The sequence below is a fragment of the Sminthopsis crassicaudata genome, chromosome 4 (assembly GCF_048593235.1).
Source record: "Sminthopsis crassicaudata isolate SCR6 chromosome 4, ASM4859323v1, whole genome shotgun sequence".
Lineage (NCBI taxonomy): Eukaryota > Metazoa > Chordata > Mammalia > Dasyuromorphia > Dasyuridae > Sminthopsis > Sminthopsis crassicaudata.
Window position 1 is genome coordinate 90,676,659 of NC_133620.1, and position 26,217 is coordinate 90,702,875.

At 33.0% G+C, this 26,217-nt stretch overlaps 1 protein-coding gene across 9 annotated transcripts in view; it reads right to left on the reverse strand.

Moving 5' to 3' along the window:
* Positions 1-26,217, reverse strand: part of KCNT2 (potassium sodium-activated channel subfamily T member 2) — a 588,661-nt gene that overhangs the window by 104,544 nt on the left and 457,900 nt on the right. For all 9 annotated transcript variants that reach the window (XR_012489046.1, XR_012489047.1, XM_074308658.1 and 6 more), the window contains one exon: positions 22,059-22,193. Coding sequence is in view for 7 of the 9 variants with exons in the window: in XM_074308658.1 (XP_074164759.1) it covers positions 22,059-22,193 (135 nt within the window). In the remaining 2 variants the exon portion in view is untranslated. The remainder of the gene's footprint in view (positions 1-22,058; positions 22,194-26,217) is intronic.

The following is a 26,217-nucleotide window of genomic DNA, read 5'->3' on the forward strand; positions in this document are numbered from 1 at the left end:
GCTCAAAGAGTAAATAATTGACATATTTGTTTTTCAGAGAATTCTCTCTCACATCATTAAAAGGGGGGAGGGGAAAAGGGAAAAGGAAAATGGGAGTAGGGAAGGAACCTGGAGAGAGGGGGGAGGGATACTAAAAAGGGAGGGCTGCACATCACAAGTGGGGTCTATAAATTAAATATTGGGGAAGGAGTTCAGGGGGGTCAAGAGAAAAAAGCATAATCTGGGGATAATATGATGACAGGAAATACAGAATTAGTAATTTTAACTGTAAATGTGAATGGGATGAACTCTCCCATCAAATGGAGATGGATAGCAGACTGGATCAAAAGTCAGAACCCTACAATATGTTGTTTACAGGAAACACACTTAAAGCAGGGAGATACATACAGAGTAAAGGTAAAAGGTTGGAGCAGAATCTATTGTGCTTCAGGTAAAGCCAAAAAGCAGGGGTAGCTATCCTTTTCTCAGATCAAGCAAAAGCAGAAATTGATCTAATTAAAAGAGATAAGGAAGGAAACTATATCCTGCTAAAAGGTAGCATAAACAATGAAGCCATATCAATACTAAACATATATGCACCAAGTGGTATAGCATCTAACTTTCTAAAGGAAAAGTTAAGAGAATTGCAAGAAGAAATAGACAGTAAAACTATAATAGTGGCAGATCTCAATCTTGCACTTTCAGATTTAGACAAATCAAACCACAAAACAAATAAGAAAGAAATTTAAAAAGTAAATAGAACATTAGAAAAACTAGGTATGATAGACCTTTGGAGAAAACTGAATGGCAATAGAAAGGAATATACTTTCTTCTCAGAAGTTCGTGGAACCTATACAAAAATAGACCATATAGTAGGACATAAAAATCTCAAAATTAAATGCAGGAAGGCAGAAATAATAAATGTCTTCTTCTCAGATCACAATGCAATAAAAGCTACATTCAGTAAGAAGTTAGAGGTAAATAGACCAAAAAATAACTGGAAACTGAATATTCTCATCTTAAAGAATGACTTTGAAACATCAAATTATAGAAACAATTAATAATTTTACTCAAGAAAATGACAATATCTGTAGGATGCAGCTAAAGCGGTAATAAGGGGAAATTTTATATCTTTACAGGCTTCTTTGAACAAAATAGAGAAAGAGAAGTTTAATGATTTGGGCCTGCAACTTAAAAAGCTAGAAAAAGACCAAATTAAAAACCCCCAACCACAAATAAAACTTGAAATACAAAAATTAAAAGGATAAATCAATAATAATGAAAGTAAAAAAACCTATTGAATTAATAAATAAAATCAAGGGTTGGTTTTACAAAGAAGCCAATAAAATAGATAAACCTTTGGTAAATCTGATCAAAAAAAGGAAAGAGGAAAATCAAATTGTTAGTCTTACAAATGAAAAGGGGGATCTTTCCACCAATGAAGAGGAAATTAGAGAAATAATGAGTTACTTTGCCCAACTTTATACCAATAAATTTGATAACTTAAGTGAAATGGATGACTTCCTCCAAAAAATATGGGCTTCCTAGATTAACAGAGGAGGAGATAAATTGCTTAAATAGTCCCATTTCAGAAAAAGAAATAGAACAAGCTATATGAAATAGAATCAACTCCCCAGGAAAAAATCCCCAGGACCAGATGGATTTACATGTGAATTCTACCAAACATTTAAAGAACAACTAGCCCAGATGTTATATAAACTATTTGAAAAAAAATAGGGGATGAAGGAGTCCTGCCAAACTCCTTTTATGACACAGACATGGTACTGATACCTAAACCAGGTAGATCGAAAACTGAGAAAGAAAATTATAGACCAATTTCCTTAATGAATATTGATGCTAAAATCTTAAATAAGATATTAGCAAAAAGAATTCAGAAAATCATCCCCAGGATAATACATTATTATCAAGTAGGATTTATACCAGGAATGCAGGCCTGGTTTAATATTAGGAAAACTATTAGTATAATTGACCATATTAATAATCAAATTAATAAAAAAAAAACATATGATCATCTCAATAGATGCAGAAAAAGCATTTGATAAAATCCAACATCCATTCCTACTAAAAACACTTGAGAGTATAGGAATAAAATGACTATTCCTTAACATAGTCAGGAGCATATATTTAAGACGGTCAATAAGAACCTTTCCCAATAAGATCAGGAGTGAAACAAGGTTGCCCACTATCACCATTACTATTCAATATTGTATTAGAAATGTTAGTCTCAGCAATAAGAGTCAAGAAAGAGATTAAAGGAATAAGAATTGGTAATGAGGGAATCAAACTGTCACTCTTTGCAGATGATATGATGGTATACTTAGAAAACCCCAGAGATTCTAATAAAAAGTTATTAGAAATAATTCACAACTTTAGCAAAGTTGCTGGATACAAAATAAATCCACACAAATCCTTAGCATTTTTATACATCACCAACAAAATACAACAGCAAGAGATACAAAGAGAAATTTCATTCCAAACAAATGTTGAGAGTATAAAATATTTGGGAATCCATCTACTAAAGAAAAGTCAGGAATTACATGAGCAAAATTTACAAAACACTTGCCACAAAAATAAAGTCAGATTTAAATTGTACATACAAGTAGTAATATAACAAACAATATGAAACAATGGTATTGTAAAAGATTTCCAGAAGTCATAGAAGGAGGGTAAATAAATTACAGTTACACATACATCTCCTTCAGCAGCCAAGATATAGTCCAAAACTAATCTCTTGTCCATTACTTCATGTTTCAGGAAATCCAATGATTCCTGCAGATTTTGAAATCCTGCAATAATCTTTTCATATTTCATGAAGTGCTGCATCAGTATCCTTAACAATGTTTGATGTCCATGACTCAATGGCTATAACTGCCATGCTCTTTCAGCAGTGGGCACAGTCAGCAATGGAATCACACCATGTTTCTTGGGTCTTCTTCATTTCAAGGGTCTTTTCCATTTCTCTCTGATGGACAAGGTAAATACAGCTCATTGTCACCCATCTCATTGCTTCTCCATCTGTAGAGATAAAAACAAACCTTCTCTCCCAAACAGTCAACCCATCTGCTCCCTTCCATTCACCACTTTTAAATCTCTCCACATCATCTGGCAGTTATCTAAAGATAGGAGAGCTGCTTGCACTGGACACTGCCATCTGGTAGGTTATAAAATCTGTCTGCTGGAGCCAGTGCCCCTTTATTAAAAATCAAGAAGTTAATTGTATAAAGAACTAAATTTAGAAGTTCTCTAGGGTTTCCTGTGGCTCCCCCTTTTTTTGTTTTCGAAGGAGCATCTTGATGTCTCTGTTTCTCCTCTCTACTATTATAGTCCTTGAGGATTAAAAGGTATTCAATGGTGTGTAAAATCTTATACTGTGCACAAAAGTGTGCAAAATGTTTAGAAGTGTATGCCCCATTATCTGTTGTTATTGCTTGTGGCACCATAATTGTAAATGCTTGTATAAGGAATTCAATGACCAATCAGGCTGTCACATCTTTTGCTGTTGGTATTGCAAAAGTAAATACTGAAGGTATCTGCCACAACATGGACAAAAAACAGATGACCAAAAGATTTATAATGGGTCACATCCATTTGACAAATTTCATTGGGTCTCAAACCATAAAGGTTCTTCCCTCGAAGGAGTATATGAGTATGGAAAGGAAGGCAAGCTGTACAGGCTTTTACTATGCTCCTAGTTTTCTCTTTTGTTATCCCAAATTGCAAACATAAAGCTCAAACAGCTTGATGATATTTAGAATGAGATTCTTGGGTTGCCTGAAATAAAGGAGTTTTGACTAATATGGTTAGAAGGCTATATGCCTTTGAATTTCCATAAAAATAGGAACTGGAAGTCCACTATTTGAGTGGACATGCGAGATATAAATCTTACCTGGATGCTTTCTCTGTTGATCTTGAAGTTCCTTGAAGAGCTGATATATATTAAAAGCTACAAATTTTATTTGAACTGTGGTAATTCTTTGTACCATAACTCCTGAATAAGCTGAATCAGATTATATCTATCTATCTATCTAAATAGATAGATAGATGGATAGATAGATATAGATATAGATATAGATATAGATATAGATATAGATATAGATATAGATATAGATATAGATATAGATATAGATATAGATATAGATAAATATATCTCTATCTATCTATCTATCTACCTATCTATATCCTGGATAATAAGTAAGAGCTAGAATGATTGCATACAATTCATTCTTCTGAGTGGATAGAAAAAGAGTTCTGACTACTCTCTTTATAGTTAAGTCATGAAAGAATAAGCACAAATGTTATGTTTGGATACATCTATAAAGATACTTAGTCCTTTAAGAGGAATCTTAGAAACCTTTACTTCAAGAATCCATTCCCAATTATGTAATAGCTGGGTTATCTTTAATGGAGATGCATGTGTAAAATTTGGAGCACCTCTCCAGGGGATATCTCAATAGTCCCAGCTGCATACAACTCTATTCTCCCCAATTGTAATCACTTTCTCCCATCGGGTTGCTTTTCAGCTGATTGATCATGTCAGAGTACTAAATTTCTAAAGACTCTGGATGTAGCATTGGTTGCCATCATGCCCCAAGTGTTTTTTGCCTTGGGTTCTGGGGCTGGGCCCTGCATCTCATTTCCTTGAATCAATCTACATTCTTATACCCAGTGGAAACCTGTTGCATTTTGGACATGGGGTTCTGGGTCTTGTCTCCCACCCTGTTTTCTCACTCTATATTTATGCCAACATTGAGCTTGCAAATGCCCTACTTTACCACATTGAAAGCATTGATGAGTCTTTTTGGAAGTCCCTGGACAAAAAGGACCTTGCCATGTTTGAATCTTGGGAAGTCTGCAACATAGCCTGGGTATATAAAAGGTATTTGTGCCCACTATGGCACAGCATATTATGATATCTTAAAAAGCATCCTTGTGTAGTCCTAGTATAATTCTTCTACAATCCTCATCAGCATTTCCTTTAGCAAGTCTTATCATAATTTCTGTTGCTGCATCTTCACCAATAGTTCATATGACAGCTCTCTGCAGATGTCTTACAAAATCAGGGTTCATTTGGACCTTGTGCTATTTTAGTGAAGGCTTCCCCTCTTGCTTTCTAGGGAGGGTGCCCCATGCTTTGATAGCAGCAGCAGCAGCAGCAGCAATTTGCTCATATGCTACTAAGTTAAAATCTCTGTATAAGGATTACATCTGTTAGTTGGTCACAGATGATTTGTATATTAACTCCAGTCTGTCATTGGGCTTGTATCTTACAGAGTTCACTATTCTCAGAAAGCTATAAGTTTTGTCCAGGTTCTAAACATGTCTTTGCTATATATTTCAAATCATTAGAGGTTAAAACTTCAAAAGCAAAATTCTCTAATAACATCTTAACATAAGATGATGTAGACCCATAAAGAGTGCAAGTCTTTTTTCAGATCTTTGATAATTTCTAGATTAAGCTCTTCAATAACAGGGTATGCTTCAATTTTAAATCAGCTGTATCCTGCCCTTCTTCTTGGGCTTTAAATAGTGCCTTTTGCAATGGAATCATGCCAGAGAAGTGGAGACTCTTGCTGGGGGGTAGGTACTGGTGATATCACTGCCTTTCCCACTCCTCCTCCTTCCTCCACCCAGGAAGGTGAAATTGATAGGGAAGAGTCAAGAGCTTGCTCAGGTGGAGTCAGAGGTGAAACTGAGCTATGAGAGTGAGCATCACCACACCTTTTAAATTCACTCCACTCTCCATGCCTTTCAGTGATTTTTTCATTACCATCTCCCTTCTCCTCTTCTATATCCTCGCACTTCCTTGTCTGGCTGTTCTCCTTGAAACTTTTCTTTTTCTTTTCTTTTTTTTTTTTTTTTTTGACTTGTGGGATTCTTTAAGGTCAATTGTATTTTGCTGTATATCTAAAATGTTTCCTTAGAAATTGAATCAGGACCATTATTATTGCAATATTCAATCAGTTCTTCTACTAGTTTCCACTTATGTGCCTCTAATTCATCTTCCTTGGATTACCAAGGGGATGTACATTCTAATGTTTCTAAGAATCAACCAAAATGCTCCCAGGTTATAAGCAAACTTTGCCTCTTTATTAGCCTATGTATGCTTTTTATAGACCTCCCTCAGGTGGAGGTGATTGTGGGAGTGAGGGAGACTCTTGTCCTAATATCTGCCCCATTTTAGCTAAAAAACAAAAGTTATTAGTTTAGCCTTTCACAAAGTTTCCTGCTTGTCTATTTTAATACTCACCCTATTTCCTAGTCACAAGGATTTCGTCACTGAAATTACAATGAAGCTGTATGCAGGTCCTTAGTTCATGTTGGTGCCAATATATAATGTCTGGGCTAGCTCTCTGGAGGACCTCTGGATCAGTCAGAGTCAGAATCAATAAAAGTCTTTGGTCTTTAGGAGGAGAAGTGAAGGAAGCAGGCAAGCTGCCACTCTGCTCATTAAAGATGAATCCTTAGAGCCTAAGTCTTCTCTCCTCAGCATGCTACTGCAGAGACAATCTGACCTTCTGCCTCAACTCTCTAATCCTTGATTCTGATTACCTCATCATAACACATTCAGCAAGCGCCAATGATGAGGAGAGCCATCAAATCACCATATGTTTATAGAACCATTATCACATCTTGAATAGGTAATTAACCTTAAGTGCTCTGCTGTCCGATTCAAATATAACTTTTCAGAGTTGCAGCCCTCTACTTCATTGACTCATTTGCTCTATGCAACTGGATTCTTTAAAAAAGACTCATTAGTAATGAATGAATATATAGTAAATACATGTAAAATTATATATGTATAATGAAGAATACATTAAAACAAAGTCTAATGACAATCCAATTCCACAACACTTTTTCTATTTTGATTTAGTTTTGGATTGTGTGTGTGTGTGTGTGTGTGTGTGTGTGTGTGTGTGTGTGTGTTGGTAGTATGTGGTAGTAGATATAGTTTTCTTTCTTTGTAGTTTTTATTTATATTATGTAACATTTATTGATTATGGTATACCATGAATATTTCCAAAATAGAGATTTAATTCATTTTCTATCTCTTCATATTTTCAATTTTCAATCATTCAAAACTACTCAAAAATAAAATTTTCAATTAATTTCAAATAATCATCAAATCATTGGTCAATTACTTAATTAAAATGTAAATAGTTGGTTAACCTATCCAATAATTGAGGTTTCATATCCCTCAATTAGAATGTTAGCAAGAATTGTCTTTTTCTTGTTTGTGTTCCCAGAACTTACCACAGTGTTTCACATAATGTAATAACTCATTAAATGCATTTTCCCCCACTCATTCTTATTTTCAGAAATCTAAATGCTTTTCCCTGTGGCTTATTTTCTTTTAGGAGAGTATCAGGGAATATAAACTACTTAAGGGAATGGATTGTTCCATTTTTGCCTCTGGATTCCTCAGTAACTTGAACGTGGTAGATACTTAATCAATGCTTGTAGAATAAACAAATGAATGAATATGATAAATCCAAATTAAAAAAAAAAGAAAAATTTCTTAGCTTACAGCTATTTGTAACATAGCTCCTAACTACTTCTTCAGACTTCTTTCACTAGACAATATTCATTTGCCATCACCACTCCCTTCCATGTAAAATCTACATACATGGCTATACCCTCAAATAGATCATAAGCTCCTTAAAGACAAGGACTAAGTTATTTTTAGCTTTTAAAAAAATCTCCAGGAATCAGCATAGACTTTTCTATAGAAGCTATTTAGTAAATATTTTAAAATTTAAACATATTAGAGGTAATCATTTAAATATTTCTTCAATTTTTCTTTTACTTTACTGTTTTGAAGGACACTGCTAATCAAATGTAAGAAGTACAAATTGCACCCAGGTCTTCCTGACACAGAAGTCAGTTCTCTATATTACACCACACTGTTATATATACACATATGTGTGTATGTATACATATCATTCTAAAACTTTATAGAAAAAGCAAGTAGGATCTAGAAATGCAGAAGAAAGTCAGAATAAGGAAAAATAGTAATTTTTGAGTCTTTCTATCTTGTATAATTTTCTTTCCTTTCCCCTAATTCACATGGAATAATTTGTAAATATTTGTTTTTTCATTGTTTAAAAAAGAAGTCCTTAACTAATAAATTAATAAACCTTAAAATATATCAACTATTAACAATTATCTTAAATATCCTGCATGCAATTTGGGGCACTATTATTTTGGTTCAGTATTCTCTAATTATATAAGTTTGTGCCAGCCACTATAAATGTCAAAAATGATTTTTAAAAGCACATACACTGAATTTAAGCATTTGAAATAATCTATTTCAGTGTACTAGATACATTTCTCCAAAACACATTAAATGGGTTCTGAAATTCTGGGCATGAGAACACATGCAACCCTCTAAAAATAACTATTCTTTTTTCAGCTACTGAAAACCTGTTATTTAATCTTTGAGTTGGAAGGGACCATTAGAAATCATTTCAGTCCAATTCACAATATATTATCCTTCTTCCAAGTGATAGACCCTTTTTTGTAAGTGCAATATAAGAAAACACTATACAACATCAATCTTAAAAATTAAGTAATGTTATTTTATCTTCCTACACAAGTGTAAGTGAACAAAACTAAAACCAAGCATCCAGGTTAATTATGAGTAACAAGGAATCAGCGTCATGGTCAGAGACTTGGGAAAAAAATTCTAAAATAAGATCACAGAAATGAAGAAGTGCTGGAGAAACAAGAAAGGGTGGGTCAAATACCATCAAATGTTCAATAGAAGTCAAGGAAGATAGCAATGGAGAAAATGTCTTTAAACTGGCTATGAAGACGTCACTGATGATTTTTGAAAGAGAAGTATCAGAATGGCAGTAGAGAATTAATTTAATTTGTATTTCTCTAATCAATAGTGATTTAGAGCATTTTTTCATATGATTATTAGGTGACTTCTATTTCTTCATCTGAAAATTGTTCATATCCTTTGACCATTTATCAATTGGAGAATGGCTTATTTTCTTATAAATTTGACAACGTTCTTTATATATTTTAGAAATAAGATCTTATCAGAAACACTGCCTGTAAATTTTCCCCAATTTTATACTTCCCTTTTAATCTTGTTTCTGTTTTTTTCTTTTCTTTTCTTTTTTTTTCCAAAACATTTTTAATTTAATATAATCAAAGTTGTCCATTTTGGATTACATAATGTTCTCTATTTCTTGGTCATAAATTCTTCCCTTCTCCAAATATCTGATAGAAAATTATCCCTCAGTATCTTAATTTGTTCATCCTTTATGCCCAAATCATGTACCCATTTTGACCTTATTTTGGTATGAAGTGTGAGATGTAGGTCTATAGAGAATTTCAGATACATTATTTTCCAGTTTTCCCAGCAATTTTTGTCAAATAGCTAGTTTTTATTACAAAATCTGAAGTTTGGGAGTTTATCAAATACTTATAGGTCTTGATCATTGTGTCATGTGTATTTAATCTATTTCACTAATCCACCATTCTATTTCTTAGTCAGTTCCAAATAGATCTGATGAATCCTGCTTTATAATATAATTTTTAGATTTGGTACTGCTAAGCTACCATCCTTCATAATTTTTTCATCAATTCCCTTGATATTCTTGACGTTTTATTCATCCAGATGAGTTTTGTTATTATTTTTTCTATTTCCATAAAATATTTTTTGGCAATTTGGTATGGCACTGAACAAGTAGACAGATTCAAGTAGAATTGTCATTTTTATTATGTTAACTTGAGCTATGCACGAGGAATTGATATTTTCCCAATTGTTTAGACCTGACTTTATTTGTGTGAGAAGTATTTTGTAATTGTGTTCATGTAATTCCTGGGTTTATCTTGCAGATACACCTTCAAATATTTTATTTTGTCCACAGTAATTTTAAGTGGAATTTCTCTTTCTATCTCTTGCTGATGGGCTTTGTCAATAATATGCCTTTAAACTGACTATGAAGAGATCTTTTGAAAGACAAGTATCAGTATGGCAGTGGAGATATAATATGAAAGCAAATAACTGAGGAGATAGAAGATGATGAGTAAATTGAAGTAGCAATGCAGATGATCTTAGAAATACAGAAATGATGGAAGAAAAAAGATAGAATGAGAATTCAGGATAATGGTATAAGAGGAAGATATTTTATTTGTTTGGTTCCCTCTATTAAGAAGAGTTTAGCAGGGCTATTCTCAGAAGATAAGAAGTAACAGGAAAAAGAACTATCAAAGTTCCAGGATATAAAATAAACCCACACAAATCATCACCATTTCTATATCTTACTGACCTCTCAGATTGGCAAAGATTGCTATGGGTCAGAACTCTGAAACAAGGATTCTTATAAGGTGTTAATGCAGTGGAATTGATAAATAAAATGGTTGTCTAGTTTAGCATGGTGATTAATAAGTACTCTAAGTTTAGCATGATGCTCATCTTAAAACAAATAATGTTTTCCTAGTGATATAATGATTGGATTATACTCAGAGTGGAACATATAAGCAGGGACTTAGAGCCACAAAGGAGAAAATTTCACAAGGCAGAGAAGACAGGTGGGAGCTCAAGCTCTCAGAACCAAGGACAGACATTCATTCAGATCTTCAGTCAGGCTACTGGTGGCAGGCTCTCCTCCTGCATTTCTCCACTAAGACCAAGGCCAGTCTGAAAGTCTCTTTAGAAAGCTGCCCAGACCCAGGAAGGAGACAATAAAGGATTTGGACTTTTTTCTGTTCTTTTTTTCTCTCCCATGATTTTTCCCTTTTATTTTGATTTATATCTCCCAACATGATTTTTAAAATAATGTGTATTTAAAAAATAAAATAAAATATTGGAGGTGAATAGGGACAGAGCATTGATAAACAAATCAAAGCAAATGAAAATATTAAAGAGTACTTAATCAACAGTGACAAAAACCACAGTGTTCAAGAAAGATAAGGATTAATAAAAGGCCATTGAATCAGGCAATTAAAAGATTATGAAAAATATTAGAGTAGTTTTATTATAGTGTTGGGATCATATGCCAAATAGCAAGAAACTGAAAAAAGGAGTGTGCACAAATTACTCTGTGATTTTGGCAGTGAAAGATAGGAGAGGTATGGGAGGATTAATTTTTTTTTTCCTTTAAAGGATGAAGTTTTGAGTACTATTAATGTGCTGGCATAATTGAAACTAGTAGAGGTGAAGAGATAAAAATAAAAGAAAGGAATGATCAAAGAAGCAGGATTCTAATCCATTGTGTTATGATGAAAATAATGCATAGAAAGGGCTCTGGAACCTTAGAGCATTTATTTATAAACTTCTGTTATTATGTATTATCATCATTAATAATATGGAATTAAAATGAATGGTTAAAAATTTCTAGTAGGAAGGTAGAGTCTTGAAATTGCTTCAGAGAAAAAGGTATATGTGTTTATGCGTGTGTTTTTTCTTACTATTTTACTTCTCTTGACAATCACATTCATTTAGATAGCTTCAACTATCACTTCATGCAGATAAGTCCTAAATCTATAGTCCCATTGTTCCACTCCTTCCTGAGTTCAATCCCTTTCTGAATTATCAACAGGTTTACAGAGCAAGTCCAAATAGAAGGCCCACCTTTATAATAAACTCAACATAGGAAATCAAGCTTCTTATCTTCTACAGGCCTGCTCCTCTTTCCTGTTCTGCCAAGTGTCAAACTCCTACATTCAACTATTAATCTTTGGCTCTTTCTTCTTTCTTCCCTTTCAAATTTAATGAGTTATAAAGTCACATATTTTGTGCTGGGCAGTTAGATCATGCAGTGGAAAGATCAGGAAGACCTGATATTTAATACTTCCTAACTCTGTGATCTTGGGAAAGTCACTTAACCCAATTGCCTCAGTAAAAAAAAAAAAAGAAAAGAAAAGAAAAGAAAGAAAAAAGAGAACATATTTTGCACCCATTCCCTCTTTTCTTAATTCCCACTGAAATCATCCTGATATAATTGCACATTGTCGCTTACATAGACTGATGTAATTTGTTAACCAGTTTTCATAATATACCTGTATTCAAACTGGACTTCATACTATTGGATTTTGAAAAGGACTACAACTGAATAATATAACATTAGCCCCATAATGTCTTATCCACATATTTTATCTTGAGAACCATATAACAATATTCTGCATATTTTAGGTAACCAAAAACTTTGCTAAATTGAATCTGTAAATGAGAGGATAAAATTAGATTGCTAAAGTCCCTTCCAATTTCAATTTTTAGAAGAGATTAATTGATTATTTGATTGATTTTGAGAGAAAGGATATTCTAAATATTTAGGAACACTGAATTTCAATTGAATTGTAGAGTTTACTATTTACTTTAATATTATAAAGCAGCTAATTGCCAAAATAGTAGGATTTTGCCAATATAAAGAAGTCTGAATAATAAGGGTAGATACCTATATCTTCCTTAATAACTGAAGCAATTAATGCATTGCACATATGGACATCACACACACACACACACAGCTCTTACATGAATGCTGCTACTGAGTACACTTTCCTAAGTTTCCTAAAGTTGAATATGGAACTAATGCTGATATTTCCCCTTTATTATTAAGGAAGTGTGAGAATAAATCAATAAAATTCATGAAGACACTATATATTACCTATTACAGACAAAGAAGCAAGTAAAGTGCTGGGAAGACAGATGCTATTCTTGTATTATAAAAGCTCACATCTTTCTATAAAGTCACTAAGAATTCATCAGGATAAAGATAGAGTATCATTAGAAAAGCCTAACTGTTATTTTACTTTCAGCATAAACATCTTTTTATTATAATTATCAGCATAATAAAAATGAAAATTCTAGAATTATTTCATGATCCCTATACCTTTGCTGTTGAAGCTATAATTTACTTATATGGAGTATAAGTTTTACTCTGAACATTGGACAGAAATCTCATCCTTCCAAATTAATTTTCTGTAATATTTTATAGAGAAAAATCATCTATGTAGCTGATTTAACTGTTAAATGTTCATTATACTGTCTTTGAAGGTAATTAAAAGTCAGTGTGGTACAGTAGAAAGAACATCACCAGAGATTAAAAGACGTGAATTTTAGTCAAATCTTAGTCACTTACTAACTTGGCGATATCATCACTTAACCACTATATAGTTCTTTTTTTTTTTTTGGTATAAAATGACAAAATTTAACTACATGATTTCTAAAATCTAATTTACTGAAAAATTGCATAATAATTTGATTTAATTACAAGTTAGCTTTATTTCAAGTAGCTGTCTTGACATGGAAACTTAAAAAATTGCAAAGGATTCAAAAATCAAATGAAAATAAATTTTCTCTACAACCTCCCATACTACATATGTATATTATTCAAGAAAAGTATAAAAATGTTTAACTGTAAAGGTCTGTTCATAGAAGAAAGATATAATTTCTGTCTTGAGAGGATAATGGATGGCTATATAAAAGTAAAGAACATTTAATTTAATATTGAATATAGAATAAAGTGAGAATTTGGATAGTCTGGAATAAATTAATTTCCTTAAACAATAAAGATTTCGTATAAGAAAGTGATTATTTAATTTCTACATAGACTAGTTTGTACAAAGAATATTTTTTGCAGCCACTGTCCACTTAAACTCAGAAATATAAATTGCTTGATAACCATGTACAAGAAGATGTGAAAGTTTCCTTCTAATTCATTGTTCCTTTAATTATATTACTGTTAGAAAGATACTTCAAAGTATGGTTCTTATTGATCACTCACTAGCATAACTTTCATATAGCTAAATACTGCTTATATAAATTGGAATTCTATTGTTCTGAAATAATACAACTTTCAACACTAACTCAATTGTTCTTTGAGATTGTTGCAAATTAGCATTTTGTAATTGGTTAAGGGCAAAGCTTCCTACTGAATGGTGACTAGAAACATAGCACTCAAGGAAAATGAGACAAGCTGCCTGGTGAGGTTGTTGCGTTCCCTCCCAATAGAAATATTCAAGCAGTAACTACATATCTACATAGTAGATATGTTATAGAGAAGATTTCTCCATCAACTAGGAGGTTTAATTAGATAATTTCTAGAATAATTTTCAACTTTAATATTCTATACAAAGACAGAAGTCAATTGAGTTCTAAAGAACTGCCTTGCCATTGTGCCTCCCAAATGAAACAGAAAACATATATTTATCTCATACACTTAAAAATACTCAGAAATTTAAACATACCATTGAAATATATGCATATAGGGGCGGAGCCAAGATGGCGGAGAGGAAACACACGACTCAGTGAACGTCCTCACTCCCTCACAACCAATTAGATAAATTAAGTCTCAAAATTAGCTCAGGATTGATAGATACCACAAGGACTGGAAGCACGACTTACCAGCTGAAGAGAATCTGGAGTTTCAACAGGAAAGGTCAGTTCTCAGGGGAGGAATAAGAAAGACCAGCACAGACGGTGGGGTAGGGGCACACTGCGCCCATTGCGCTGGGAGGGGCTCTGGGATCAGAGAAGCCACTGAGGTAAAGGAATCTGGCACAGGCTGTTAGCTCTTCTCTGCTAATTATTTAGCAGTTCAGAAGAGAAAGCCAAAATATTTTAAAACTCAGATTTTCCCCGGACCCTGGGGGTGACTCAGGCACCAGGGGGTGTGGCCTCAGCTACCTCCTGAGAATAGTTAAGAGACTGACAAGTGGGTGGATACGGCCCAAGGCAACACACACTGCCTAACTTAGCTGGAGGGAGTGGAACTCAGCTCCAGGAAGTCCCAGAGAAGCAGAACCTTTGAACTAGGGACCGCGGTTTCTGGCAGACACTTCCAGTTTGAGCGCAGGGGCTTCTTACGTCACCTGCTGCAGACACCCACTTCCCACCCGGACACATAGCCTGGGCTTCCTGCAGTCTTCACTATTCTACGCCCTCGAAGCACAGCAGTGCTAATCACCTCTGAGGCACTCCCAGGGAGAGGGTGGGGAACTCTCTCCCAGAGCTCTCTCTTAGCTCAGGCTCAGGAGCCGCTGCATCCATCCCGTCTGGGAGGAAGCTGGTAAAGAAGTAAATAATTTCCTACCCCAGAGACAGACCCCAAAAGATTTTTTTTAAGTATGAGCAAAAAAGCTAAAAAAACCATAGATTCCTTCTATACAGAGAAAGAACGGGTATCCAACCCCGAGGAAGTTGACAGCAGAGAATCAGATAACAACCTAAAGGGGAACGATTCCTGCCCCCCATCACATAACTCTCTCCTAGAAGAAGCTCTTAAGAAATTGAGGGAGATCGAAGAAAAATGGGGCAAGGAAAGGGAAGTTATGATAGAGAATAACAATGTCCTGAAATTGGAGTTGGAAAAAATAAAGAATTCACAGGAGATGCAGGGAAACAAAATTAGTGAATTAGAAAAGGTTAAAAAAACACAGGAAAGTAGGATATCTGAATTGGAAAAGATAAAAAAGTCTCAAGAAAATAGAATTTCTGAATTGGAAAAAGAAAATAATTCTCAAAAAAAAAAAAATTAGGGAAATGGAAAAAAACTCAATAGAGCAAAATAATTCATTTAAAAACGAAATTGGGCATTTACAAAAAGAACTAAAAACTGTGAAAGAAGAAAATAACTCCTTAAAAGTCAGGATGGAACAAATAGAAATGAATGATTCACAGAGAACCCAAGAATCAGTCAAACAAAACAAAAAAAATGAGAAGCTGGAGAACAACGTCAAATACTTACTGGGAAAATCTATAGACCTGGAAAATAGATCTAGGAGAGATAATCTGCGGATTATTGGACTTCCAGAAAACTATGACCAAAAAAAGAGCCTAGATTCTATTTTACAGGAAATTATCAAAGAGAACTGTCCAGAGATAATAGAAACAGAAGGGAAAGTAGATGTGGAAAGAATTCATCGAACTCCTTCTGAAATAGACCCTAAAAAAAGAACACCACGGAATATTGTGGCTAAGCTGCAGAATTACCACACAAAGGAGAAAATCCTGCAAGCAGCTAGAAAAAAACAATTTAAATACCAAGGTGCCACAATAAGGGTCACCCAAGATCTGGCTGCCTCCACATTAAAAGATAGAAGGGCCTGGAACCTGATATTCCGAAAGGCAAAAGATCAAGGACTGCAACCAAGAATGAACTACCCAGCTAAGTTTAGCATCTTTTTCCATGGAAGAAGATGGTCATTCAATGAAACAGAGGAATTCTATATGTTTCTAAGAAAAAAACCAGACTTAAACAAAAAATTTGATCAACATCCACAAGACTGAAGAGAAACAGAAAAAGGTACACAGAACCCTTGAGAACTGTAACTTTGTTGTGGGTATATAAAAAATACTCAAGGATAATTTGATTTTACTGATATAAAAGAAAAAAAGGGGGGTGTGGTAAAGGGAAGGAGGTCGGTTCAGAAAAAGGGGAAGGAGTGATAAAAAGAGGGAAACTACATCCCAGGAAGAGACATAGAAAATACACCATATCTGAGGGAACTTAGTGAGGGGGAGAATCATTGTGTGAATCTTACTCTCATCAGAAGAGGCTCAAAGAGTAAATAATTAACATATTTGTTTTTCAGAGAATTTTCTCTCACCTCATTAAAAGGGGGGAGAGGAAAAGGGGAAAGGAAAAGGAGAATAAGTGAAGGGACTTGGAGGGAGGGGGGAGGGATCCTAAAAAAAAAAAAAAAAAAGAGGGAGGGTTGCGCGTCACAAGGGGGGTCTGTAAATTAAATATCGGGGAGGGGGATCAGGGGGGTCAAGGGAAAAAAGTATAATCTGGGGATAATACGATGGCAGGAAATACAGAATTAGTAATTTTAACTGTAAATGTAAATGGGATGAACGATCCCATCAAACGGAGACGGATAGCAGATTGGATCAAAAAGCAGAACCCTACAATATGTTGTCTACAGGAAACACACTTAAAGCAGGGAGATACATACAGAGTAAAGGTAAAAGGTTGGAACAGAGCTTATTATGCTTCAGGTAAAGCCAAAAAAGCAGGGGTAGCTATCCTTATCTCAGATCAAGCAAAAGCAGAAGTAGATCTCGTTAAAAAAGATAAGGAAGGAAACTATATCCTGCTGAAAGGTAGCATAAATAATGAAGCCATATCAATACTAAACATATATGCACCAAGTGGTATAGCATCTAACTTTCTAAAGGAAAAGTTAAGAGAACTGCAAGAAGAAATAGACAGTAAAACTATAATAGTGGGAGATCTCAACCTTGCACTCTCAGATTTAGACAAATCAAACCACAAAACAAACAAGAAAGAAATTAAAAAAGTAAATAGAACATTAGAAAAACTAGGTATGATAGACCTTTGGAGAAAACTGAATGGCAATAGGAAGGAATATACTTTCTTCTCAGCAGTTCATGGATCCTATACAAAAATTGACCATATATTAGGACACAAAGATCTCAAAATTAATTGTAGGAAGGCAGAAATAATAAATGCCTTCTTCTCAGATCACAATGCAATAAAAGCTACATTCAGTAAAAAGTTAGGGGTAAATAGACCAAAAAGTAATTGGAAACTGAACAATCTCATCTTAAAGAATGACTGGGTGAAAGAGCAAATTATAGAAACAATTAACAATTTCACCCAAGATAATGATAATGATGAGACATCATATCAAAATCTTTGGGATGCAGCTAAAGCAGTAATAAGGGGAAATTTTATATCTTTAGAGGCTTATTTGAAGAAAATTGAAAAAGAGAAGATTAACGAATTGGGCTTACAACTTAAAAGGCTAGAAAAAGACCAAATTATAAACCCCCAACCAAAAATTAAACTCGAAATACAAAAATTAAAAGGAGAAATCAATAAAATTGAAAGTAAAAAAACTATTGAATTAATAAATAAAACCAAGAGTTGGTTTTATGAAAAAGCCAATAAAATAGATAAACCTTTGGTAAATTTGATCAAAAAAAAGAAAGAGGAAAATCAAATTGATAGTCTTACAAATGAAAAGGGGGATCTTTCCACCAATGAAGAGGAAATTAGAGAAATAATAAGGAGTTACTTTGCCCAACTTTATGCCAATAAATTTGATAACTTAAGTGAAATGGATGACTTTCTCCAAAAATATAGGCTCCCTAGATTAACAGAGGAGGAGATAAATTGCTTAAATAGTCCCATTTCAGAAAAAGAAATAGAACAAGCTATTAATCAACTCCCCAGGAAAAAATCCCCAGGGCCAGATGGATTCACATGTGAATTCTACCAAACATTTAAAGAACAATTAGCCCCAATGTTATATAAATTATTTGAAAAAATAGGGGATGAAGGAGTCCTACCAAACTCCTTTTATGACACAGACATGGTACTGATACCTAAACCTGGTAGATCGAAAACTGAGAAAGAAAATTATAGACCAATCTCCTTAATGAATATTGATGCTAAAATCTTAAATAAGATATTAGCAAAAAGACTTCAGAAAATCATCTCCAAGATAATACACTATGATCAAGTAGGATTTATTCCAGGAATGCAGGGCTGGTTTAATATTAGGAAAACTATTAATATAATTGACCATATTAATAATCAAATTAATAAGAACCATATGATCATCTCAATAGATGCAGAAAAAGCATTTGACAAAATCCAACATCCATTCCTACTAAAAACTCTTGAGAGTATAGGAATAAATGGATTATTCCTTAGAATAATCAGGAGTATATATTTAAGACCGTCAGTAAGCATAATATGCAATAGAAATAAACTGCAACCTTTCCCAGTAAGATCAGGAGTGAAACAAGGTTGCCCACTATCACCATTACTATTCAATATAGTACTAGAAACGCTAGCCTCGGCAATAAGAGCCGAGAAAGAGATTCAAGGAATTAGAGTAGGAAATGAGGAAATCAAACTATCACTTTTTGCAGATGACATGATGGTATACTTAGAGAACCCCAAAGACTCTGCTAAAAAGCTACTAGAAATAATTCAAAATTTCAGCAAAGTGGCAGGATACAAAATAAATCCACATAAATCCTCGGCATTTTTATATATCACTAACAAAATGCAACAGCAAGAGATACAAAGAGAAATTCCATTCCAAACAAATGTTGAGAGTATAAAATATTTGGGAATCCATCTACCAAAGAAAAGTCAGGAATTATATGAGAAAAATTACAAAACACTTGCCACAAAAATAAAGTCAGATTTAAATAATTGGAAAGACATTCAGTGCTCTTGGATAGGCCGAGCGAATATAATAAAGATGACAATACTCCCCAAACTAATCTATTTATTTAGTGCTATACCAATCAGACTCCCAAGAAACTATTTTAATGACCTAGAAAAAATAACAACAAAATTCATATGGAAGAATAAAAGGTCAAGAATTGCAAGGGAACTAATGAAAAAAAACTCAGAGGAAGGTGGTCTAAGTGTACCTGATCTAAAGCTATATTATATAGCAGCAGTCACCAAAACCATTTGGTATTGGCTACGAAATAGACCGGTAGATCAGTGGAACAGATTAGATACAAAGGACAAAAAAGGATACATCTATAGCAATCTAATCTTTGACAAACCCAAAGATTCCAACATTAGGGATAAAAATTCATTATTCGGAAAAAACTGTTGGGAAAACTGGAAATTAGTATGGCAGAAATTAGATATGGATCCACACTTAACACCATATACCAAGATAAGATCAAAATGGGTCCATGATTTAGGCATAAAGAGGGAGACAATAAATAGATTAGAGGAACAGAGGATAATCTACCTCTCAGACTTGTGGAGGAGGAAGGAATTTATGACCAGAGGAGAACTAGAGATCATTATTGATCACAAAATAGAAGATTTTGATTACATCAAACTAAAAAGTTTCTGTACAAATAATACTAATGCAAACAAGATTAGAAGGGAAGTAACAAATTGGGAAAATATTTTTAAAAACAAAGGTTCTGACAAAGGTCTCATTTCCAAAATATATAGAGAACTGACCCAAATTTATAAGAAACCGAACCATTCTCCAATTGATAAATGGTCAAAGGATATGAACAGACAATTCTCAGAGGAAGAAATTGAAACTATATCCACTCACATGAAAGAGTGTTCCAAATCACTACTGATCAGAGAAATGCAAATTAAGACCACTCTGAGATACCACTACACACCTGTCAGATTGGCTAAGATGACAGGAACAAATAATGACAAATGTTGGAGGGGATGTGGGAAAACTGGGACACTAATACATTGCTGGTGGAGTTGTGAAAGAATCCAGCCATTCTGGAGAGCAATTTGGAATTATGCCCAAAAAGTTATCAAACTGTGCATACCCTTTGACCCAGCAGCGCTACTACTGGGATTATATCCCAAAGAAATACTAAAGAGCGGAAAGAGACATATATGTGCCAAAATGTTTGTGGCAGCCCTTTTTGTTGTAGCTAGAAACTGGAGGATGAATGGATGTCCATCAGTTGGAGAATGGTTGGGTAAATTGTGGTATATGAAGGTTATGGAATATTATTGCTCGGTAAGAAATGACCAGCAGGAGGAATACAGAGAGGCCTGGAGAGACTTAAATCAACTGATGCTGAGTGAAATGAGCAGAACCAGAAGATCACTGTACACTTCAACAACAATGCTGTATGAGGATGTATTCTGATGGAAGTGGAAATCTTCAACATAAAGAAGATCCAACTCACTTCCAGTTGATCAATGATGGACAGAGGTAGCTGCACCCAGAGAAGAAACACTGGGAGGGGAATGAAAATTGTTAGCACTAATATCTGTCTGCCCAGGTTGCATGTACCTTCGGATTCTAATGTTTATTGTGCAACAAGAAAGTGATATTCGCACACATGTATTGTACCTAGACTATATTGTAACACATGTATAATGTATGGTATTGCCTGTCGTCGGGGGGAGGGAATAGAGGGAGGGGGGGTAAATTGGAAAAATGAATACAAGGGATAATATTATAAAATATATATATATATATATATAATAAAAAAAAATTAATATAAAAAAAAAAAAAAGAAATATATGCATATATTGGGTACCATTACATATGTATAAGTAGATATTATAAATTTAAGATAAGGAATTTAAGTTGACATAATAATGACCTGCATCTATTCATTATTACTCATTCCACCTAAAAGAAAAGTAAATTGAATACTGTATTTGAATAAATTCTGTTGCATGGAACACAAAAATTAGCAAAGGGAAAGTTGTACCTACATTCTCTGTCTAGGTCAGTTAACTTTATAAAGTCAAGCTTATTTTTAACTCTAGTTATTGACCTCATCCATATCATTTCTTGCTGAAATTGTTTATAGGGCAACCTTGTGCAAATGGTTCAGCTAAACCCATCATTACTATGGTAAATGGTTTTATAATCCTTGAATTATTCTCAATTTTATTACATTTGCTGCATATGTGAGTTTGCTTTCAAAGATAATTCAATCATTAACTTCATTATACTATAAATCAATATACATATCCATTTTCCTTATAAGATAGACCTGACATTATGGCTAACCAAGAAGTATTTAAGGCTAGAGGATTTCTGTGGACTTCTTATTCTTTAATCTGAGGCCTATCTTTTGTGATTTTTGTTTGACTGAGTTTTCCAGCATTCAAGAAAACATATAGGCAAAGATTAGGAGATGTCACAATCATCTTTCCACTTATCAAGGAGGATTTATCTCAAACTTCCCATCAATGAAAAACAAAGTTCACAAGAAGAAAATTCAGATTTTTCAACATGAAAATTACATAACTTCAATTCTGGCTTAAAAGTATTTGAAATAGTACTTAAATTAAAATGTTAAAAATATATTAACACATGTACTTGCATACTTATATATGTATATGCAAACACATGTATGCATACATATATACATATATATATACACATATATATATATATATGTATATAATTTGTGTTCGGATGCATATAGCATAGTAATAAGCAATGACAAGGTAGTGTTTACAATTTCTGTATAGTCACGTTAGCTAGAAGTAGCAAACTAACTTCTTATATCTATCATTCATAGACACATCTATACAACTTTACCCCAAACTACTTAGGAAAACATATTGTCTGATTTTTCTGATTCTTACCTGAAGAGGGTTTGAACATTTACAATAGTTTTGGCATCTGCCATGTAGTCTTCCTCAGCACTCATAGTACTCTCTTTATCCACAACCACCATGTTGGCAGCAAATGTCACTCCACACCTAAGCAAGTCATCTAAGCTTTTGTAAAAATGAACAGATAGAAATAAAATTTTAAAAAATAATACAGAATAGAATCAATTTATTTAAAACATGTTTATTCTGGCAGGTTTAATTGCTTCTTTTAGCTCCTATGCAGTTGTGCTTATAAGTACAGAACTTAATGTTTTCACAGAAGATGTACCAATCAAATTAAATGAGAACTTTGATATTATGTAGGATATCTTGAAATTGGATTAATACTTTTGGGACACCTTGCATTTGCTCCAATGTCAAAATAATTATAATACCAATTAAATTAGTATTAGAGATGAATTTCATTTTGCTAGTTTTTTTATAAAAAAATATGTTTTAAAAGATTGAGCAATATGGACAAATGAAATAAAAATGCCAAACATTTCACAACAAAATAGTAATAAAATTGGAATGTTTCATACCTGCACTGTGCAAACAAAATATAATCTTAAAGATGAAGCATCTTAACAGTTTATTCTTAAAGATATTAAGAAATTAAAAGAAAATTATTAAGGCATGACTTGGGAGGACCAAGTAAAAAGAATAAATAAAAATATGTAAAATTTTCACTCTGTAAAATGTAATTCTTTTCTTGCATGTCAATATGCACAATTGATATAAAATAAGCTTATGGCAGGTTCACTATCAAGTGTATGTAATATGTCTCATGGATATATTCTGATACACTAGTACAACAAATTTGAAAATTATGAGCCAAAAATAATTGTTTTTCCTAAAGAATCTGGATATGAACACTTGGGGACTATAAAACAAATGTAGTCTATATACCACAACAAACACTGGTTACTATCACTTTCAAATTCATTCAATGCCTTAGTATTCTATTTATATAAAATTCACTGACTATTATGAAAGCCCCAAAAGGGAAATAATACTTTCATAGTGTCTGTTTCATAAAAACCAAGAAAAGAGTAAAATGCAAGAGTGAGTGACTAGATTGGAAAGTGAAAAGACTGCTTTAGTATGAAGTCTGTTGAAAGCACCTGAGCAGAGATAGATTAGTAAGTCTTGCTGTCGCTTTTGATTAAAAGTAGAATGCATAAAATTAAAGGTATTTGTAAGTAATTGACTGAAGTAACAACTCTTTTAGGACGTTTTGTAACTATTTGTTGAGTTGGGTTAGCCATACATTATTATTAGGAACCATTTTCCTTTCATGATATTGCAGGGAAAAAGGATTTCTTACTCTGTTATAAAATGAGAGTGTATTAACAAAGCTTTGGGTCCATGTTCCCCAGGAGTAAACCAGAAAAAAATATTTCTCTTGAATCAGGAATGAGGTTCTGTGGCTGGAATTTTAAGGCTAAAACTGTGAAAACAGAATGCTATTCTGACTAAATCTCCTATGGAGAGAGGGGCCAGGACCATAACATTCCCAATAAGATTAATTTTTAATTTTCTAGGAATAATCTTTTTTTTTAATCTAGGAGTTTTAGACTTGTCAATGAATCTACCAAAATAAATAAATAGGAAAAGATATAAAATGAAAATGATAGTTATTTCTTCATCATGAAAGTTACATCTAAGCTTCTTAGATGACTTCAATCCTCCCTTACTGAATTGTCAAGTCACTTTACCATCTTTCAACAGTGTGTTCATGAAATATAGCATATTCAAGAAGATAGAAAATTGATATGTATAAATAAAGTATAAATATAAGATCTTAATATGACTAGAAAATAATGCATTAAGAAGAATCAATAAAACAAAAATGATGATTTACATAAAAGAACTAGTTTATATGTGATTTGGAAAAAACAATGAATGAACAATTAAAGTAAATTCATTCAATAGTAACTGTGATATGCAGTGGAAATGCTATGTCTATATCTAAATTATTATTTAGGTGAAAATTTTTGTAACAGAGAATGAATTCTTGTGTAAAGAAACAAACAAATAACAATGCCCAAATTCTCAATTTGAATGAGAATTTTTCCTCAATTTTTCCTCTGAATTGGGACTAAAAGTTATAGTAATTTGTAGGAAATAACATTTGAAAAGGTAATGGATATATAAAAACAAATAATCACATAGCACAATGAATTGCACATAAAAATATATTTAACACACATTTGTTTAATAAACTATTAAAATTTTAACCATCAAACAGGCTATTTCTATTCATGTGTTGATCTGTTCCAACCCATAAATAACTGCTTTCTAATTATTTCTTCGTGTTTCACTCTGTTGTCTTTTTAAAGGAGAACACTTAACTACTCCTTGCCAGTAGAGATTTACTGTGCCCAATTTTACCTGAAACTAGATTTAGAGAAAAATCTTTTTAAAAAGGCAATAGTTATTAATGCTAGTACTTTATATCAAAGAAAGATAGTTGTGATAGGAAAAAAAAAGCTGGTTTTCTTCACTATGCTTTTCCAAGGCATTTAGGATGGCTTTGACTACATGACCAGTAAGGTCCTTGCCATGTACAGAATTTTTGACATTCACAAACATCACCTTCTAAGTTTCTTGATAGGAACAAAAAAGTCTCATTCACAACAGAGGGATGCAGGTTAACTTTCTCTACATGTTATAGGTTCCCCAACATCCTTCCCTGATAATACCCAATTGTATCCCTTTCAAGAGTAAGATGTAGGATGTAACCTTATGTATATGTTTCTGGTTTTGTTCATATATGCATACAAAGATTTAATCCTCTATCACAAAGGCTTTTTACCAAAAAACAAAACTCACAATCCTCTGATCTATATCTACAATACTATGGAATGAGAAAAATGTCATTGTATTCCATAATATAAAAACAACAAAAATGACATCAGTGATTCATTGTCCTTTTTAGGTTTTGTTTTGTTTGTTGTTGTTGTTGTTGTTGTTGGGTTTGTTTTTTTTTTTTTTTTTTTTTTTTTTTTTTGCTCATTGCAAAACTACAAAGGAAAACACAGTTGAAAAAATTGGCTATTTTTTCTGTAAGGAAGAGACGGGAATGCAAATATATACATATTATAAATAAAAGTACATGTATTTAAGTTTAAAGATTTTATAATTTTGAATTAAATTCTTAATATGGCAATGTATTACAATATAAATAGTATGAATATAAAAACATTTTAGTCTATGCACAATTTTAAATTCATCCCAGAGCCAATAGAAACTTTCAAGTTTTCAGAAAAAAAGATCAATAGTTACTGACAAAACATTTAATTATTGAACTAATAAATTCTAGACTTTTAAAGTTGAATGATGCATTTTCCTTAAATTTAAGAACATAAGCATTAAAGCATTAAAGGGAATAAAACAAAAGTAAAATGCAAAAGTGCCCCCCCCTTAGGGAAGGCTACTGAACTGAGATTAAAATAGATAAAAGTTTGTTTATGTGATTAGACTTTTAATGGTAACTAACCTTTTGAATTTTTAAAAGTCAACTCATAATTGCATTTCAACCCTAGTACATCACAAGACCTATTATTATAGTTTATTTATAAAATAGTTTAAACTTTGGAAATTTCAGCTTCTGAGATATAGGAATTATAAGAGTATAGTAAGCATTAGAGGACATGCTATAACTTTAGAGATTTTTTTATCATTTCAGCTTGGAAAAAAAGTTAGTATATATATATATATTTTTTCCCCTAATTATTCCTCCATTTAATAAAATTGCGATAAAAGTATTTGGGGAATCTCTGAATTCAGATGTTTCTATCTCTATAACACTGAAATCACAAGAATTTCAATTCTTCCCATCACTGTATAATGCATATTGTTGACATTAATGATACCAATACTATAAAAATTCCAAGGATTTCATTCAGCCAAAGATACAACACTGAAGCAAGCTTTAGAAATTGTGCAAAACTGGGCATGCAACAAATTTCTTATTTTATTGTTGAGGGTAGGATTCTGGACAGGAATTTTAAATACAAGAACTAAATTACAAGAACATTATCTCTTCATGCAAAGTGTACCACCTTTGAAATACTGGCATTGCACCACACACTAATCATGCAGATACAAAACAGAGCATACAACAAACCACAGAACACTACAATGT